At 31.8% G+C, this 21639-nt stretch overlaps 3 protein-coding genes across 3 annotated transcripts in view; 2 read left to right on the top strand and 1 right to left on the bottom strand.

Annotated features, from left to right (window-relative positions):
• Nucleotides 1-21639, top strand: part of LOC119679929 (autophagy-related protein 16) — a gene marked incomplete in the record, with an annotated part of 196052 nt that overhangs the window by 17108 nt on the left and 157305 nt on the right.
• LOC119679933 lies at nucleotides 3082-4280 on the top strand. Its single transcript, XM_038092528.1, has 3 exons — nucleotides 3082-3200; nucleotides 3266-3751; nucleotides 3837-4280. The coding sequence occupies exons 1-3, from the start codon at nucleotides 3129-3131 to the stop codon at nucleotides 4185-4187; spliced, it is 909 nt and encodes a 302-aa protein (XP_037948456.1). The 5' UTR covers nucleotides 3082-3128; the 3' UTR covers nucleotides 4188-4280.
• Nucleotides 5148-6375, bottom strand: LOC119679932. Its single transcript, XM_038092527.1, has 3 exons — nucleotides 6259-6375; nucleotides 5702-6190; nucleotides 5148-5633 (listed from the first exon to the last, which is right to left on the bottom strand). The coding sequence occupies exons 1-3, from the start codon at nucleotides 6319-6321 to the stop codon at nucleotides 5265-5267; spliced, it is 921 nt and encodes a 306-aa protein (XP_037948455.1). The 5' UTR covers nucleotides 6322-6375; the 3' UTR covers nucleotides 5148-5264.

A 21639-nucleotide genomic window follows, 5' to 3' on the forward strand; every position in this document is an offset into this window, starting at 1 on the left:
ATTCAACGTTTATAATTTACGTGTTGGTTCATCAATGGAATTTTATCATCTGGTCTGTAGAAGATTTTTGATATTCGTCGTACGATCCATTTTTAACATATATATTCCTAACCACAAATCCGGAGATCGGTGATATATTCATTATTCAGTTTTATTTAATTTATCTAATTAATTTAAACAATCACCAATCATCAGAATTCTTATCCAAGAACAGAAAAAATTTCTAGCCTCCCTCAAACAAGTTGACTACTTCAAATTGTTGATAAAAAACTCTTCTTATATATGAATATGTATCATAGCACATTAGGACGAATGACATCCTCAGGGACCTCAAAATTTATCTGATCAAAAAATACATAAAGGATAGATCGAATCTCAGAATGGTTACAAGCTTCTCGGAGAGGTCTGCCGATCTGAAGTCAGTTATTGCTTAGTCTTATGAAGTGGTAAACAATAATGCAGTCAAGACGTAGGGAGGGTTTATGAAGAAACCTCGCAGTGAATAAAGAGTAAAAGTGCTCAGGTGCACTGATTCAACTAGCTTTAACATAATAATAATAAATTATTAATCTGTTAATAACAAAAATTGGTAAGCTAATGCGATGAAAGTGAACATTATAAAAAAAAGAAAAACATTTCTGGAGTTTATATGAATAGATTGAAATATTTAAAAGGAAGAATCTAGTCTATTTTCAGTTATTTAGGCTTATTAGTGTGAAGATTTATTCTGTGGAATGCATTCATGTGTGTTATAAGCCTTTGCACTGGAACCACTTGATTGTTTAAGGTTTCTATGACGGTTTAATTACAAATCCGTTGTCTGTAGTAGCAAAAATGCAGATATGGTTAAGGCGAACCACAGTAACATTAAATCTGAATAAATTTTATACAAACAGTGACATACAATCAGCTAGTATAAAACAATATAGCCGATAAGGATAATAACGTCGTAATTTATATAGAAATAGTTTGAAAACAAACAGCGCAGCTGCGCATAGTTAAAGGCGAAAAACTGGTCACATGTGAACTGTAGTATTACGGAACACATAAACACTTTTTGATATATTTATATGGTCGACATGAGTTTTCAAATCAACTTAAACTACACATAATCTAGCGTTATCTTCTTTATATTAGTAAACAAAGTAGTCACAGAAGCAATATAAGCTATTCATAAGCCAGAAGACATATTAGCTGGACTTCTTACTTAACAAGTGCGTAATCGGCTGACTAATGGTGTGGCTAATGGGCTGGCTAATGAAATAGGTAATATACTGGATGATGGTTTAGAGTGATTTATGCCAAATCATATAACACAAAATAATTTCAAAAATGTACCTCTATATCTATTGATATCGGGAACCTTTTTTAAACTATTTATATAAATGATGTAATTAATTTATTATAATATTTTAAGCCAGCGTAAAGTTGCACAATGTCATATGTTTATTATGAAAATAGCATATAAACGGTATACTTATAAGAGAGGTTAATATCGAAGAGAGCTTTATATCTTCCATCCAGTGCCAAGCCATAACATAAGATATACAAATTTCTTAATTTTGAGTGCTTTTTTTCTAATAGTTTTATACAATAAAGTAACCTTTGAAGATTTTTAAGTCCAAAAGTAAGTTAAGAAGCTTGCGGATTTTAATACAACACAGGAGGGAGTTTTAACACCCTGTTTAAAAACGCTCTTTTTTTCTTGTTAAGGAAGGAAATGAAGACAATTTTTCGAAGAATAAGAAAAATTCTTGATAATTGTAAAACGGTATAAATGGAACACTATTTATTCTCGTAGTGGTGACATCAACCAATCAATAATCTACAACGCTGGCGCATAAAAGTATACTATACTTATTCACATCTCACAATGTAGAATAACAACATCGCAATAAAAATTAATTAGACAATATCAAAAACATAGAAGAAATCTTTTATGATTTTTATGTTTTTTGACAAGAGTACAAAAAATAGGGCATAATTCAAAAGATTGTTCTTTATGGTTTAGAGAAGAAGGGGGGAATGATAGAAAAAAATTCAAAATACTAAACATGTACAATTAATCAAAAATGTGGGTCTTGAATTTGTTTAAATAATTCTTGACAGAAACTTGTAATTAAAGCTATAGTCACGGAACTTGCTTTTAAGACTCCGACCAATCGATAGTTAGAAGTCAGTAGATTGGTCCTAGAAGTGTTAGGTAGGTAGCCAAATATCTACTACAATGTGTAAATGCCGTTTATCCCTTGTGTTGCGATTGTATCGTTAATAATGAGTGACTGAGACTCTGGAATGATATTGGCTGCAGCTGCAGTAATATATTGAAAAAAACATTAAATTACAGTTGACAAGATAAATAAATAACGCTGAAAAATAAATATTTTTCATAATTGAATTTCTGTAAAAATCAGACAGTGCAGTTTAAATTGACGATGCCATAAAATGCTATAAAACGTATGCTATAAAAATCGGGCGCATTATCTAGTATAAAAAACGTCGCCTGCCTTAGCTTTCCGCTGCGCTTCCCCGATTTAAAGGAAATGGGAGTAGATAACGTCGTTGTTGCTAATTTGGTTCCGCGTAGTTTTCTTTGCAAACCCATTGATAAGAAAATCTGCACACTTTAGATCGCTTATCAGCTTATCAGGGTATCAGGGTATCACGGTATCAGGTTATCAGCTTGTTGAAAACTAATTAGTGCTAATTATTCAGAATTTCGGCCTTTCGTTTTTAAGATTAAAAATACAATTTAAAAAGTTTTTAATTTGAAAATGAAAAAGCTGTGCAAATACCACGGGGTGTTCCCCTGTCTCAGAAGAGCAGAAGAATCACTTTTTACGAGAACAAAAGTTTTGTAAATAAACTTTTTTTAATGAATGAATGTGCGGCGAATGTATGAATCAAGGCAACTGGCGAGGTAATTAAGTGGAAAAGCAAATACATTTATGATTGGGTTTAATTGGCAGCTGAAGTGGTTTACTCTTGAGAGGAGAAAAAGGGGTTTTTTGCACAGATATTCTTCATTCTTCATGAACTGATATCAAAGTACTTCGTGTGCTATATAAGCCGCAGTGTTTGGATACAGATTTTATCATTTGAGTTTGGAAGTTAATAGTTGAAAGAAGATGGCAGAGCACAGTTGGATGAATTTGGCAAGAATTTTTCTCGTTTTGCAGGCAGCATTTGTGGTGGCAAATGTAAGGAATGAAAGAATTTTTTTTTTTGGAAGTAGTTCTTTATTCTTGTTTATTTACTCCCACAGTCGCAAGCGGTAAGTGTACTTGTTGCAAGTGAACAAAATTTGACTACTACCACCCGTGCAGAGGACTATGTCATACAGAATCAACGCCAATATGCAGCGAATATATTGAGCTATGAGTCTCAGCTTGCCGAGTTCAAGTTGAGCTACCAACAGCAATTGAATGCAATTGCAGTACAAACTACTCTAGTTGAAGATAAGCTGAGTGAGGTTGAGGAAAAGTTGAATCCTTTGGAATTGTTGGATGATCTCAGTAAACATTGCGTACAAAAATATCGCATTAAAATTGCGAAAATAGCTACAGTGAAAGCCTCATTGGCCAGTTGTGCTGCAACTGCTTCAAATGTGATGGCCAGTTTGGTTGCACCGGCAGAAACCACCATGAGAAACCTCATTAATTATTATGCTCAACTGAATACTAATTTGAATGCATGCAAACAAAAATTTGAGAATCTAGTAGTGAATTACACGCTTTGCGTTACGCCATTGGTAAGTGAAATTAGTAGCAGTGATGAAATGTGCAATGTGAAGAAATTATACATTTTCTGTTTTCTCTTCCCTTTCCCTTTAACAGATCAACACAGCTAATTCGGTTACCAAGACAAATCAGAAAACTTTTGCCACTCAAATTCAGGAACTAAAGTGCAGTGGTACGGGACGCATTACACAGTCTTTGGATTGTAGTTTTACCATTTTATATAACACAATTTCTGTAATCGGCGAAACCACACGTTTGATTGATAATTGCATCGCAGGCTTGGAATACTGCCCGCCTTGTCAATCAGCCCCAGTTGATTCCTGTCCACATAGCATCGACTTAACCATAAGTGATTTGATCTACAAGAATGCGACTATTAAAAATCCCTTCTATGGGTTGAATTCTACCGTACCGTGTATAAAGATATACTTTGTGCCACCAGCTTAAAGACTATGGGTTGCTACTTGGCTACAGCTTCGAGCAGAAGAGTCAGTAAAAGGGAAAACGTATCAAAGTTACAGTATTAATTAGAAAATAATTATAATAAATAAAGTTGTGCTTATATTTTGCAAGAAGTTAAGTAAATAAAAATTAATTCTAAAATTAGGAATGTTGTCTTCATTAGTTAAACTTAGTTTACAGTCCGTTCATTTACTTAAATACTAAAATCAATTCACTTATATATTGCTGACGATCTTAGTAGACTCATGATCTGTAGATAAAAGCATAAGTAAATTCTCTTCTTATAAAAGTAAAGATTTAGAGATAATTTCAATAAACTTTTGAAGAGAATTGGTCAGTAACTTCTTCACTTAACTACTGAAGAGCAATCATAGAATATAATAGTATATAATCGTATATATACATGACATGGTTCCTCTCAGTGTAGCAGAACGGTGCTACATCATGATAGATCTTTAGTGTTTCTAACAGACTCCAACTGAATATAAGACATTGTGTTCTTCGAATAAAAATCAGAATATAAGATGCTGAGGGCATGTTAACATCAGATGGAGTTGGGATTTCCTAGCGTAAGGATATAATTCTGTTCCTGATCAAAGCCGGACAATTACACAGTATGCAACTAGATGGTTTATCCGCTTCCAAGTAGAGTCGAAAATCTATTTCTTTTCACAGACCCATTTTGACTATATGGGTAGACACATCTTTTAGTTTTCTTATACTTGTACCCCGTATAATTCTTGAGGCAAGTGAAAGCAGATACAATGTAAAATCATAATATTTTTATTACAGTTTTCCGATGCTCTATTTTTATTATACCTTCTCTTTATTACCATTATTATCTACTATGATCCGTGACTCAATTTTATCCATAAGACTAAAATAATTTTAAAACTTATTAAATTATTTCTATTCCTATTAATTTTTTATTTCTATGAATTTTAATGTTTTTATTATCAGCACTTAAGTTTTTTTTCCATTATTTAATAACATGTTTTTTTCATTTATACAAAATACGCATGACTCTTATCTTAATAGTACTAACATATCAACGACTAATTCCTACACTAAAGCACTTTTCCTGATAAAATTAATTTGTAGGCACGGTGTAGATTTGGTGACACCCTTGAAGGGATTTGTAATCTTCTCACTGGTCACGTCATCTTCACCCAAATGCCAGCCTATTTGATATGGGCAACGACCTTCCGTAGCGCTTAATTGATCACTGCACGATGGACAGAACTCATGTCCATTTATGCAATTCTCCACCAGCCCATTAATCCCACCAATCGCATCAAGAGTATTAAAGACTTGGATGCCATAGCAGTCGAAAGTTTCTTTAAGCTTCAGATTGGCACTGCACTCCGCTGAGCTCATTTGATTCATAAAAGTATTGGTGTTCGTGCTGGTTACAGCAGTCGTGGTCTTAACCTGTAAAGCAGACGAGGATTCAATTTAATGTTAATGAAAAGCGTCAATGTACTTTAAAGTACACCCACCACATTTGTAAAGCAGATTGTGTAGTTCGTCTCGGTTTCCTTCTTCTTCTTGCAATCCTTCAAACCATTCGCAAATTGATTTGCATAATAGTTTTTCAGATTCTGCAGCGTTGAGGCCGCGCCGGAAACCAGCGACGCATATGCTTGGTTAGCTTTGGCTATGCAATTGCCGAGATTCGTTTTGATTGTGGCCCAAACTGGTATTTTGCTGCGATACTTTTGTATGCAATAATCATTCACATCTTCCAGCAATTCCAGGGGATTAAGTTTGTTTTCAAGTTCGTTGAGCTTCGCCTGCAAAAAGTCACCATGCAAGGCAATTGTGTCCAGTCGTGAGTTATAGCTCTTCTTGAAATCCTCCAGCTTTTCATCTAGAGCCTTTGTATTTGCCGCCAATTGGCGTTGATGATGGATAACGAAAAAATCCACGCGGGAAGTCGTTGTGAGGTTGTAGTAGAAAGCATCTGGCAGTGTGACAATGTTGTTGCTCTAATTAACAAATTAAATTCATTTAATTAACAATACCAAAGGAATTATTTTCATATAAATTTATTTACTATTGATTTGCACACAAAACAAGCGAAAATCATTAAGCTTATAATCTTGATGTGTGTGGCCATGATCGTTTTGATTTCTGTACTGAGACTCAGAATACTGACTTGGATTTTATTTCCTCTGTTTTATATGCGAATTATTATTTTTAAGTCTTTCTCGGGTTGCTGATAAGAACTGGGGCGGTACTTTTTTTCTGTAGGAATTTTTACATTGAATGTGATAATTTTCTGCTTTATAGCGTTCAGTTTTATTTTAGAGAATTGAGAATTTGACAATTGACAATTTAAGAGTAACTGACCTAAGTTTATTCGTCTTAAAAATACTACGCAAGGTTTCAGATGAAATTCGCATTAAAAAATAATCAATAATGCATCAGAACACACATTTTGAATGTACTTTCTTCTCTGGCGTCTGTGTGGATAATGATTTTGGGTGATTAATTATATTCATATTTTCTTCACTGCTTCTCATTAAACTTGCGCAGTCTCCTTAAGGGTTCTTTGAACTTTTAAAATTAATTTCATTTATAATTGCTTTATTGCCAATTAAATCACTGCATATGAGCAATCCTATCATTATGCCATGTACTGATATTTTTCAAGGTGATTCCCACATTCTTCTTAGCTCCTGTCTCGTTCACATGCCGCTTAATTGTTAATAAATTGTTTCGTTTTAATTGCTGACTACATTTTTGACTTTCTCAGGTGGCAACGTTGGAAAAAATGCATGTAATTGAGCACTGAAATGGCTTGTTTGCACATGCATAAGCGACACAATCCAGACATCGACTCCCAAGTTTGCTGCTGTTTGTGGTAATCGACCCTTTGTATAGGAAGAGTGTAGGATGCGACACATTGCCACAATCTCTACAATAAAAAAAGATGTATTTCTCTTCCTCAGTTGATCCATAACAATAAGTGTGGCTGATTTAACCTCTGTAAGTAATAAAAGTTCTCATGGTGATATTATTTTGTTACTCTTTAAGCAAAATACTAGATAGAACATTAAGCATAGCTTATATAAAGACGAATAACAATAAAGTGATTGGTGTCGACTTTATTAAATTGATTTTTTTTTATAAAAGTTGTTGATTTGAAGTACTACCTTACGAGTTTCCACCAAAATAATAAAACTTAAAAGTATATGAATCAATGAACTATTTTTATTTTCGTTGTAAAATTACTATGTATTAATGTGTTATGTAAAGAAAGTAATAAGTTAGTCTGCCCCCGATACTTAGTCTCCAATGTATTTTAGGTTTATTCTTTTTTACTGTATTGTTACTTTGTAAAAAAAATTCAATTTGATTTACTTATAGTATAGGACTACGAACGTTCAATGGTGTTTTTAGTCGGGTTACCTGCCTGGAAGGCTTAAGCTCGCAAACGTACTTAACACACGTATCGTACTTAACACACGTGTCAAGATAATGCACAGACAAATACTCCATTCCATTCGCGTTTTTGCAACCAGTTGTAAAATGAAAATCCACAACAAATAAGAAAAAAAACCAGACACTCCCATTATGGATCCAATCTCAATAGTTAGTACAGGTTCACAACTCCGGTTGGGTGTTGCAAGTGATACATATAACCAGTGATAATCCAAACTGCATTAAGGTAATGCTTTTTAACGGAAGGAAGCGATCAACGGTCGTTGGGTAGCTATCCATTAACTTAACACGTTATATATGTTTGACAACCTCATTCAGTCTTACTCATTCTCTGTAACCCATACAGTATTGCTATCTGCATAAGGTTTAAAACTATGCTGCCTCTAAATGGTTTTAAAAATTGAATGCTGTGAGAGGTAAGCGAGGACATTATTTCCAAAATGTGCTACTACCTCGGTTAATGCGTAGTTTCACATGACTAAATTAAGCCCATTAGAATAGGGAATAGAACTTTTTACTAGGTCTGACGCAGCGTTTTATTCAGTCATCTCTACATCGTATTTGACTGCACTAGTAAAATGCATCTAGTGCAATTATTGCTTTCACAGACATAAGATGTTCGTCTTCCCAGTAGTGTAGTAGGAATCGAGTGAAGTGGAGTCGGGTGCATTTTGCACTTAGCTCTGGGTGTCATACATAGATGGTCGTGAAAGTAAAGGGGAGATGCATATGAAATACGTTGAGCGCTACTTGCAGAAGGATGTTAAATGATTTTCAAATCGAACAAAGCTTTTCAAAAAACTCAATTTTTATTTTAATCGATTTTTAGGTTGAAATCTTTTAGAGTTAAAAATTTCTTCCTTATCCCCTTTTCTACTACAATATTCTAATTTAATGATTATTGTAATGTAAACGTGTTATAATATATTAGCATATGTTTTTTGGAGACACCAAAAGGCTGTAGTACCGCGTTATCACTTATACTTGCCACACCACTGCCTGTATGCCGTCCTCCTTGAACTGTCGCTTTATAGATTTCATAAGAACATGTTGATGCTTCATCATTTTGTGAAATAGTTTATATTCCTGCACCTTACTTCTTAAATTTGATTTTCTTTTAAAGAAAGTTTGAAGAATCTTCGTCTTAAATTTTAATCCTCATGGGTTTCGACATCCCATAGTAGTTGCCTTATGTTAGTGTACTTCTTCCCTTCGTTTTACAGCAATCAGTAGTTTTATGTTGCAATCAACTCGTGCACTTGATCAGCTTAAGTTTATTTCGCTGAATACCTACTTACTCTTGTGCCTTATATTACTGGAAGAGGGCGTGGACAGGGAACAAATAAATTAAGCGTTGATTTGTTAATGCGTTCACAGTTCATATGAATTATCGGAATGGACGAGAGGAATGCGTAAGATCAATCGCTGATCAGTGATTGCATGTTCCACAAACTTAAGCTACAAGGAAGAAGATAATGACTCTGCACCGATGGAGTGAGAAGTATATTAATTCTAGAGGAAAAAAAATTGAAACATAAAATCGTTTTGATTTTAACATGAAAATCATTTCTTTGTTTTTATTTTACAATTTTTTCAAATTACTTTTATGTAATAATTTCAAAGTCAATTTTTATAAAACATTAATGCGATATTAGTTTTTGTTTCTTGTTTAAAGTAAAACAATTTCATTATTTATGTTACACGTTTTGGCACTATCGTTGTTTAAAACTCATAAGTTAAATTGCAAACTTAATAACGAACACTCTTCAGTATGGAATTCAACTTCAACTTAGAGTCGATAAATACTACAAAAAAGACTAAAAAAATATTAGAAGTTAGAAGTTTAATTAATTATAATTAGAATTGCATGAGATGTAAGTGTTTCATAACGACGTAATCAATATTAAAAATAATGTCCCAATTTTTTCAAAGTAGACTGACGTACTTCCTCTGCATAACGCAGTTAAAAGTGTTTATTTATTATTGCATGCGAGATTTAAATATTGTGTGTGCAGAGAGATACTTGATATATGTTATTTATTGCATGCTATAAAAAAAAACACATCAGAGTTTGAGAATTCTGCATTCGGAAATATTTTTGTGAATTATTTTTATTTATAATAAATCTTTGAAATTTATTTTTGATATCATTTTCAAAATCGCAAAAATAAAGTTACTATAGCTAAAATATAAAAAGGGAAATCAATTAAATAGGAAGACGCAATGGTTGGATAAGTTCAAATAATATATTAAAACTCTCTATTCTTATCGAGAGAATCGGTCTTAAGTTTCATTAATCATTTTGATAATTGCTCTTACCAACACCGATCCATTTCGAATGTTAGCAGCGTTTTTATGGATATATCTTTTATAGAAAAACTTCATTTTTCTATGTTCGTAAACATTCTATTGAAAATTTAATTTGTGTGTCATTATATAAAACCTTAGATTAAAAATCCATCACCACTTAACCTTTACATAGTTTTGAATATAAAATAAAAATTAAAGCAATTATAAATTTAATAATATATATTCTTTTTGCCGCTTCAGGTGTTGCAATAACAACTTTGTCAATTTGAAATATTTTGAAATAACCAATCTTTTAATATTTTAAGCTAATCAGCAGTAACCAGTAATATTAGGCAATATGTACACATCACAGATAGTCAATATACTAATTAACTTCAGTTTTTAGTTGCAAAATAAACGTTTCATATATGCGTGATTGCATATATTGACACTAATGAGTTCAGACAAAACTAAATCTAAAATATAAAATTGATTTGAATTAACTTAAGAATCTTAAAAAGATTTTAAGAATCTTGGCTTTCAAATAAGAGTTTTATATATGATTAAAGTTGTCTTCAGTAACAAAATAGAACTTATTTCCTTAGTTGACGTTTATAGAAATATGTCATTCTTGGCTGCGTTCAGTCGTTCTATCCAGTCAGCTCAAACAGTGACTTGTGGCCGCTAGTAGGTGGTACCAAATACCTTCATATACTCATAGATGACATCTGATTCTTCCACTATACTTTTCCGCATTTTCTACCATCGCGCACCGAATAAAAGACCTTTCGACCCTAATCATTTTCATTTATTTGCAAGACATAACCAATCCAACGAAGCCTGTGAACTCTTAAGCGTTTAACTACGTATATATTACGCTGAGGCTCATACAGCTTATCGTTGTTTCCAATTCGATACGCCTTACTAAGGCGCAAAGCCGCACAGATTTTTATGTGGTGCCATCTCATTACAATTAGTCCAAACTTTCGTGCTATACCGCAAAACAGGCATGATAAGAGATTTGTAGAGCGCTATTTTAATTTATCGAGAGTTTAATCTACTTAGCCCGAAGTATGCTGGATCCTTGGTAAACAGATTCATAAATTTGAATTTAAAGTAGTCAACAGTAACATGGGGCCATGTTATTGTTAAATTATTCGACGTTCCAGATAAAACTGTGAAGATGCGACAGGCCCTTCATTATCTCTGTCAGGCTAATGAAAAAAGATATTGGAGTCGTTTCTCTGTATTCGCGGACTAAGACATAGATAAGATTAATGAATTCTTTCTCATCTTCATTGTAGCAACTCCCACACAACTCACTTGTCGCAATAAACCATCCTTGAATGCGCATTCGTACAAAGGTACAGTGACCCACATGTTCTCCATTAAGTATTGGAACTGCAGAATTGTGAGAATTCTGTGAGAATTCTTGTTTTTATAGTTCTAGCTTCACTTGTTTTTTTAAATTGGAGAAAGCTTCACTGACACGCAGTTATTTATATCGTTATATCGACATATGCACAAAACATCACACATTTATAGAGAACTGTGTCAGAACAGTTCAAATCACACTATAAAAAGTAGCCCTGCCTAAAATCTCATTCGGTGTCTAGGTAATTGTCACTAAAACAGTACTGTTAGGTATTATATTATTCAATTTCTATCATTTTTGTTTTAAACAGATACTTTTTCAATATATAATTTCAGTCATGAATATCTAAAGTCGTGTTTTTAAAACCGAAATTTAAATATTATAGGCAGTTGCGCTTATGTAAATCCTGCAAATTTTTGTCATCCCTCACAGGTATTTCGGACAAACATAATACCCAAACGGTATGGTTCATAATTGCTGAAGAATTGCTGAATTTTAATGAAAAATGGTTATGTTATCACTGCCTAATATCTCTTATAAATATGAAAAGTATACTGGATTAAAATTTTTTCACTATATTTACTTTTTGTTGGGTAAATACTGTTTTGTATCTACTACCATAGGTATATCTGTAGAGGATGTACCTTTAATCAGTAATGGTTTCATAGTCAAATTGTTAAGACTTTTAGTCCGTCATATGGAAACTCTGAACGCTTATGATATCTGGTCTTAATTTTAAAATATTTACACTAAATAATTTTGTATCTTCTGCAACTGGAACTCGAGCAGTAGAGAAAAATAAGTTTTTATTTACCTTTCTCATATCTGTTTCTAATATTACATGAAAATACTACATTACTTGTACATATCATCTAAATAAATATTTACATAATTTTATCTTGAGATACTTTAAAGACTTAAGTCAAATTTTATAATATTTATTTATTTATCTATTAAAGTATTAACTGCAACGTGTATGTAAGAATACTAATTCTTATTATGACTATTTTTAAATAAAATTATCTTAAATGTTTACGGAAACACTTTCTTTTATTATTTGAAAACAAATCTAAATACTTAAAACTGATATGATTGGATTAAAAAAGTAATAAAAGGCCCATAATTATTATTAAGTCGTTTTATTATAAACAATTAAACTCTATAAAACAAAACCAAAAGAAAGTAAAAAACAACTTAGATATAAACTTTTTAAATTATATACAAAAATTTTAAGATTTAATGCGATAAAAAAAAGCAATGATAATAAACATTTAACATTAAACAGTTAGCCTACACTCCAATATCAATATCATTTGCTAGATGTGAAAATATGTATTATTAACAGAACTTGCACTATTACATTAAACATAGTCATTCCACTTAAATCAAGAAATCTCAATTTATAGCATTTTTCATAATAAAAAATGATACTACAATAATGCATTTATGTGCTGCATTAAGACACTTTTTTCATTACGAGTACTTCCCTGTTTTACGCCCTTGCTTTCTGGCTAGGTTCGCCCGCTAGGTATTAAGCCTCTGGCTCCAATCTCTCTCTATCTTGATTACTGGGTCTGTATCCACTGCACACGGCTGCAATTCTCTATATTCAATCCTAAGAGGTGGTTTTAGTGGGTTCAAGTCGCACACTGTGGCTTTCTATGCTTTTCACTGCAAAAAAAGAAACAAACATAAGAAACTAAATAGAAGTTATAAATTATTTATAAGTTTGGAGAATTAGAAGTATGTTAAAGTGACTTATTCTATTTAAACATTCTTATCATACTGAGAGTTTGTATTTAAGCACTTATTTATCTCAGAAAGAATAGAATCGAAATAAACAGGGTATCAGCTCCCAATGGAGCGGAGGATTGTGAACACAGTTGGTCTTTTGTGCTGCAACAGACCCTAACCGAACAGAAGACATTACGCCTTTCGAATGAAAGCCAGAATATCAGCCGTTGAGGACCTCCTAATGTCAGAAGGGGAGAGTAGTTCTCGACCCAGAGCATGTGACTGGAATTCTCATTATATTTAACATTTATATTATAAACATTTGTAGATTTTTAAAAATTATTTTATATCATTTGAATGATAAATAATTTAACATAATATTCTAATAACCTACAAAAATTATCCACAAAAAATTATTGCTTTTAAATAAATTTATTTAGAGACGAAAAGATTCACTTATTTATGCTTGTATACTTTATATGAGACAACCCTGAAATGTCATTGTAACTGAAAAGTGTCAAATCAAATTGTCGACATAACCGAATTCAGCTTCAAATAACTGTGGGAATAGAAATATTTTGGAAAAGTCAATCAAATATATTTTGCAATAAACCTCAGGTTGTTGCCAACACTCATCTCAGCAACACCTTATGACATTTGTGCTCAAATAGGCAACTAAATTTTTTATAACAATTTCAATGCAAGAGTCTTACGTACCACTTCTATAGTAAAAATGCCGCTTCTATACCAAAAATGTTTTTCATTTTTTGTAGACATTCGTTGAATCCAAAAAAAATTGGGACATCAATCAAAGTAACAAGTCTGCATGTGTGGGCCTATGCTCTTGTCAACTGGCAACATGACAACAAATAAACGTGAGCAACATAAAATGTGTCTTCAACATGGCAAAATAACAAAAAGTTTTTGTTGCTTAATTAAATTTTAGTTGTGCAAAATCTTAATGGAAAAATATATTATATTCCACCGATTTATTTAAAATTTGATAATAATTGTAAGGTAAGTTGTAGACTTTCATTCCAGAATAATTGTAAAATAAAAGTGAATAAAATTTCATAAATACTTTTACACTTTTGTGTTACTTGTAACAATAATCAACTAATGCAACTGTTAAGGCAACATTCAATTGCATTCCAGATCCAGTTTCACTTGTTTCCGCCAGAGATCTGATAACATTTGTCAACATTCCACAACATTACAAAAAAACAAATATTAAGAAATGTTGCTAAACAGCAGACTTAGTGGCGGCTATCAATGTTTACAACCAGAGAAGGGGGATCGCTGATGTTTAAACGTGTGCTCTGGGTAATCTGAACCATTCCAAGTACGAATGAAGTAAATAGTTCAAGTTTCGGGAAATCAAAACAACACTCAAGCAAATGTTGCTTGAGTTGCGTTGTCGGTTTAATTGCTAAGAGAAACGGCGTTTGTATGAGCTTTGTGTGAGAGCAGCAAGTGAATTGAAAATGTTTAATGAACGCAATTTAATTAAAATCTTATATACAATTTTGTAGTAATTTTGATCTCTGAACTTACAATCGTTGAATTCTACACTCCGCCTGTACTTGTGACGTGAGGGAAATGAAATTCACTAATTCAAATAACATAAATTCTAATGCAGGCGTAATTGATTTTATTGGCTTATAACAGATCCTGTTTATAAACGCATATAAGCAGACAAATTGTAATATTTCAAACAGGAATGCAATTAAATTTCATAATTTTTATGGACCAGGTTCCACTGTCGCTTCGTGGTCCCAATTAATGACACCGCAGGCTTTGCTGCTGAATTTAGCGCTTTTAGCAATTAAAGCCACATTTGGTCGATTTGTGTTGATATATGCACAGTACGCTTGGTAGGATATACATGTATAACAGCAGGACATTGTCGTATTTTGATATATATGCACACACGTTTTAAAGTTGAATGAACTTAATGTGAAGAAAAGAAAGCCACTGAAACACTATAAATATTTATTTAGTATATTATAGAGTTTTCACAGTCGTTTGATATGACATGTGAGGCATTTGTTTGTGTTATGGGCGATAATAAAAATTTATTAATTTTAAGTAAACCATGTCATAATTATATAAAAATAAAATATTGATCAGATTTAACTATAAAAGTCATAAACGCAGTAACATTTCTGCATTAGTAAGCAAACAGTAACTGCTACTGTTACTGTTATGTACACTGCACTCTGTTAAATAGCATCTTCTGTTAATGTTTAGGAGGCAAATTCTGCGAGCAACATTTTTGCAATTAATTCGAGATCAGTGGTTCGGTTCAAATACTTAAATATGAATATATGAGTTGATACTTAATGGTAATAACTTGAGAATAAGAAAACAACTGTTAATAAAACAAAAACGCTTACCAACCACAGAATGTGAAGAAGCATATGTATAAAAATATTTAATAAAATAATTATTATAAAAAAATTGGAGGTTGAGATTGAATTGGAAATTGTATACACTTATGCACTTATTATCATTTCTCTTGACATTGCAGCGAGAATGGCCATGTCTTATCTATATCCATTTGATACATTTTTCGTTGATTGCAGTTGAAAAATTTGATTCAAACTTTAATAAAATAAAAAATTAAAGTGCTTTTAAGGCATTATTAGTGACTTATGAAAACGTTTATTAAATGCCATATACACAAAGGTTACAAGTAAAAAGTGTTTGATTTTCAAACTCGAAGACCGCCCTCAACTCGAACTTGCTACTCGATAAGATCGATCGCTTCTTTGGCAAGAAAAGGAGAAGCAAGAAAAATTAAATACGTGATATGCTTTTCATGTACTCAAGTGACTACAAGTGTAAGGTTTTTTCCTTCGTCTTATTTTCATTTTAATTGTTTTGCGATGGGTACTATTTTTCCAAGGAATTATGAAAGAATTACTTAAAGCCAATTTAATGCCGAACACGTTCTGTTGTGCTTTTTAAGTCACATGCGAGGTTCTAAGTCTGTTACTGTTTTTTAATATCTAAGTTTTTATTTTTACGAATGCAAGATAGGAATTCTCATACGTAGCCCCCATACATCATGTTTCATGTTTAATCACGAACGAAATGTTAACATGAACATGTTGCATTTATGCCAATAAAATGCTTCTTCGATGTGGAGAAGACAACGAATCTATCGACGCTGTTGGATGCAGCACGCGAAGTAACTTTGACTGCAATATCTCAACGGAAAGCAAGTATATCAAACACTTTTTTTACTTACTTTATGTTATCACTGATACATAAAAGAAAGCGTGTTCCTATGAACTATCAAGGAAATATTTTTCAGCTATCTTACAGCTGAGTGTGGTAAGGGTCTTTAAGAATGGCATGCGCGCCCGTTTTCGTGTGAATCGAAAGTCAAAATTAAACTCATTAATGTTTTGTAATTATATATCGAGCATAACTTTTAATTAAATTAATATAATGGCTTCTAATAATGTCAACTTTGTATTAGTATTCCTTTACTGCGGAACGATATTCCGCTGTTAATAGTGCACTGTCATGCTAAAACACATGAGCATAAGCTACAGATTATTCGACCAGCAGTGTAGAATACTTGAAGGCGCTTTGAAACAACTTCTATGTTTTTGTTGGACTCTTCCAAAAAGTCGACAAAAATTCTTTACACTTAGCAGTTTTAAACGGCTGAACTTCGTTCTTGATGTTAGCTGGAACTAATAATATAAACATTTTAAGAAATTTGTACATTATTGACCATCTTAAAAGATTATTAAATATGGCCACAGAACTTTCAGTTTAGTACTTGGAGTGAACTCAGCAGAACTCAATGTGATCTACAATATCTTCCCATTAATTTCTACATTAAAAACATTGCTTGTAACATCATTGGTAGGCTAATAGCAACAGGTTGGTGGACAAGCGTTTTGAACACAGTTCCAAATTATCTGTATAGAATCTCATCAAACTATCTAATCCAATATATTCATTTTGATAGTTCTGGACATAGTTCTGGACATTTATGTTCTGAAAGTTATTTTACGAAAATATTTGCATAATTAAATAAAATTTAAAGCGAAATATTGTATCTATTTTTTCCCGAATAGCTCAAAAATGAACGAGAAAGGTGTATAAATATTTTAAATTATTTCAGAGAAATGCTGGTAAATAACAAACCACATCAATGATAGATGTAGGGTTGCCATTACATTGACAACCAAGCGGTAATTAAAGAATTTTAATCTCTTACTATTAAATCAAAAGAGTAAAGAAATGTAGGGCAGAATTTGCTAAATTAATGAACTCGCAGACTTCAATCTGATATGAATTACTGGTTATAAATAAATGTGAAGGTTCTCCGGGTTTTAAAATATTTATTGTAAAAATTGCGGAAACAAAAGATGAAGAGACAATCGCACAGTTTCTCTGAGACTCCTTAGCTTTGGCAAATGTACAGTATAAATTTTAAAAAGTTCTTTATTAATAATTTTAATATAATTAGTTTCAATAAAATTAACATTCTAACACACTAACATACCAAGTGACAGTTAATACTAAGAGGATAATACTGAGAGAATTCACATATATTTTGAAGTGTTTTCAATTTAAATCTTAGGTGTAGAGTAGGTGTATTTATAAGTACCAGAATTTGGAATTATATGGGGCCTTTAATCCATCGATAGATAGCGTGCTGTTAGATTACGTATATATGGATAGTGAAGAAAAACTGTTCTCCGGAGGTCGATATTAGTGGTAGACTAGGTGGGAAGTGATAAAAGACTACTGCGAGTGCTCTGAAATCATATAGATGACAAACAAAACAAACTATAAATGGTTGGGAAGAAGAGCAGAATCATAATTTTAGAATATTTTTGCAATTTTACGATAAATTCCTTTAGACTTTTATACAGTGAAATATATAATATATTTTTTTCAGAAATGTGCAATTGCAAAAATTTTTAATTTTAATGGAATTAAATTTTAAACTTCATTCTTGGAATATTAATTCATTTTACTTTAGGAATTAACAAATTTTATTCTTTATAGCCACAATTAAAACCACATTTCAAAACTCTTATTGTCAGGCAATAAAATATTTTTCCGACTTCCTCATTCAAAATAAAATACATTATAAATTTTTTTACCATTAAACTTAAAATTTTTTATATCCATACTTTTTAAAATATTCAAAAATATTCAAATTTGAGTTATTTTTAATGAAATTAAAATTTAAAAATAATCTTAAGAAATCATTAGCAGAAATCCGAATCAAGTTCTTAACTCTCTATACAATGAATTTATAGTTCTTAAAGAATTGTCAGCTAGTCTAACCGCAGATAATTGCTTCTAGTTCCTTGCCACCATTTTCTAATTAACTTTAGTCTTAATGAGATACGAGTATGAAATGGAAGTTCTTTAGTGTCACAAAATAAATTTTGATGCATCACTTTGCCAGTAAAATAATTAAGATGACCATAACCATTTAACTCCTATAAAAGACACCATTTATATCTCTGAGGAACATTCTAAAAATGAAATTATCTTTAAGGTATGTATTTAATGTTAATACTCGTATATAAATTATTTTAGGAGTAATGAATAAGAAGTGGTCATTTTCGTTAAATATAACATTAAATTTAAGTACTTTAAATGTCCAAATAGGGAACCAAGCTGTACTTTATAAATTGCATTTATTGAAAAAGAAAAGCAATGCGTTTTAAGTACAACTTCCTAAAAGAAATGTATAGACGTACAGACAAGATATTGGTTATTATTTCTATGTGTAATTGAAATTGTGTTAACTTCCTATTTTTAATATGTACTGCAGATAAGTAATAATACATATCACCCATTTTCATCAAGCGGACTTAGGTAGAAACTGTTATTTGGAATGCACAACTTCTTAATCAAGTAGCGCACTAATTTCCCAGAAAGGCGAGGTGATGCAATTGCAATCGATAATCAAAGCAACTGAAACCGGGTTGTGGGGCAAAGGCCTAGAACAGTAAAATTAACACCTTTCGTTAAGCACAACCCGACAAAGACTGCACGTCGTTGAGGCAGCATTTGCAGTGCCAGCAAAAAGTTATCATTTGTATCTGAAACAAGTTAATAAATATTAAAATTAATTGAGGCAATCTTAGACCGAACCCTGAATTAGATACATGACAAGTGTATTTTCCTAGCGGATGAACCGTAAAGTTTATCACAAGTCTTTGTGCGTGTATGCAAAGATTGCTTTGCTGCTACGCCGATAATAAAGAAATCAGTTATTTTCATTCATGCAGTTTTGTGTAGTCCACAGTTGGCAAGTCGATTCGCTGTATAAATTGTACTTTAAATTAATTTCACTGCGATTAAGCCTCCAAGTGCACGGAACGGACAGATAGGCTCACATTAAAGTATCGCATTTCGACTTGGACGCCGGCGACAAGTTTGTAGCAAAAGTATCTGAGGAACATTGCTGCCTTGCGCACAACAATTTGCGCACACTTTGCTTTAGATGGAATAAGTTATTAGAAATATAATAACTTATAATAAAATAATATATAATACATATATGCTATATGTATCTAATGACATAAAGACATTAATTTAAAATAATTTTATGCTTCTGCTCAAGTTGTTCACATTTGATTTATTTAATAAATTTCCTTTGCTACCGCCTCAGTTAAAGCGATTTCAGGGAGCGGTGCGAATCCAAAAATATTCAAAAGTGAGTAATGAAAGCGTTCAGTCGGAACTTACCGTGTAAGTTTTGGACAGAAGTATGGTTCAAAAGAATAAACCCTTTCTTAAATTTAATATGGTTAAGTTGCAAACCACTTATGTCCGTCCATGGAGGATATCATTTCGAAGGTGTATAACATGCGACTTGGTTGGGCGTTTCTAGTAGAGGCTTTTGTAACAGTTGTCTAGATGAGAGTATGGAACAAACCATTATATCACTAACCGGTTCCCTTGAAACATGTAGTCAGCTTGCTCCTTAAGAGATTTTTATTTCCAGGACTTGACAGTGCTGAGCGTAATCGATTCAATAACGACTGAAGTCAGAAAGTTTACAAGAGCTAGTTCAGGAGATGGGATGAAAGGACACCCTTTGTTTCAGAAAACAAGGAACACCTTATATATATGTTTCAAGTTCTATGTTAAAGACTGCGACAATAGTAATAATAATAATATTTTTCTTCATTTGAATTGCTTAAAATATATTATTAAAAGCATACTTAATCACTACTAGGGAATACGTTTTTGAATCCCTTAAATATTATATTTATTTTTTTTGAATATAAATATTGACTAGAGACGAGAATTGTATAATCTGTAATGTATTATTTTTTTGATATTCCTTATTAACTGAAGCCCCAAATAAGTAAGATATAATAACATCCATCTAAAATGCATAAAATGTGTTTTTTCTTTAAATATAATTATAAAAGTATTTTACATTTTGTCGTAAGCTGGGTGTGGTCTATTTCTAAAAAATAACTTATATGTGAAATACAAGAGTGATAAACTCAGATATTTAAAAATTCCAATAAAAATGTCATCATCGGATGTTTTCAAAGATTTTATGAACACTGAAGGATTCAAAAGATATTAAAGCTTCGTTATTGGCAATTAGTAATATAATTTTAATACTTTGATGAACCATTATTTGCTCTGATATGGTTTTTATGGCTCACCGAATTAAAACAACTTTGAAATAAAATATGATATTTATCACTTTTGCTAAAAGGAAACATAATCACTTTTAAGAAATTTGCTTAGAGTTCAATATTTTTCCAAAGATTATAGTTAAGTCTTTAAATAATTATTATGTATACGCTAAGTGATTCATTAAGTAAAGTATTTTCGTAATTTAAGAAAAATAATTTAGAGCTTGAATGAAATTTAATAAAGACCTATTGAGTGTTATTTTTGTAGGATCACATTATGAAATAGCAACTGCAAGCGTAAATAAAAAGTAGCAAGTAAGTCATAGAGACTTGTTAGTCTTTACTAACAACTACTATACTAACTACTAGCAGTTAATATCAATAAAATCTGTTTAAACCTTTTCTTAGCTCAATTCAATGTTCTCTACAAGCAAACATCGGAGAGGTAGACAAAGCAGTTTATTTATTATTTAAATTATTTTAGTTTTTATGTTCTTAAGTAATCTATTAATATTGTTATTATTTGTTTATTTTAAGGAAAACATGGAGAAGTTCAGGAGATCCAATAATTTCATAATTATGCTTTATTCAATACCAGTGGCGGTTGTTTAAAATGCAAGCGATATTTCACTCGCAACATTTGTTGCTTGATCGATATCATACCAACAAGTTCATCTATGTTGCACCTACCATATGTTCCTATGTTGCAATATTTTTTGAGAGGAAAGTATGCACTTCATGATATGCAACAGAAACTTAATGTCCTGTCTTTAGAAACCTGCAAAGTCGGACTGAAACTCAGTGCACAGAAAACAAAAGAAGTCAGAATAAACAATCGAATAAACGAACCTTTGAAATTGAAAACGGAGAGCATTGAACGCGTGAATGAATTCCAGTATCTAGGGAGTATTGTGTCTGCAAATGGAAGTAGAACGCAAGATGT

This window comes from Teleopsis dalmanni, chromosome 2, assembly GCF_002237135.1.
Source record: "Teleopsis dalmanni isolate 2A chromosome 2, ASM223713v2, whole genome shotgun sequence".
Taxonomy (NCBI): domain Eukaryota; kingdom Metazoa; phylum Arthropoda; class Insecta; order Diptera; family Diopsidae; genus Teleopsis; species Teleopsis dalmanni.

Coding starts and splice junctions, on each gene's coding strand:
- LOC119679933 (XM_038092528.1), top strand. CDS start 3,129: ATGGCAGAGCACAGTTGGATGAATTTGGCAAGAATTTTTCTCGTTTTG. Junction 3,201..3,265: donor CAGCATTTGTGGTGGCAAAT/GTAAGGAATGAA, acceptor TTACTCCCACAG/TCGCAAGCGGTAAGTGTACT. Junction 3,752..3,836: donor CGCTTTGCGTTACGCCATTG/GTAAGTGAAATT, acceptor TCCCTTTAACAG/ATCAACACAGCTAATTCGGT.
- LOC119679932 (XM_038092527.1), bottom strand. CDS start 6,321: ATGGCCACACACATCAAGATTATAAGCTTAATGATTTTCGCTTGTTTT. Junction 6,191..6,258: donor GTTTTGTGTGCAAATCAATA/GTAAATAAATTT, acceptor TTTGTTAATTAG/AGCAACAACATTGTCACACT. Junction 5,634..5,701: donor CAATCTGCTTTACAAATGTG/GTGGGTGTACTT, acceptor TCTGCTTTACAG/GTTAAGACCACGACTGCTGT.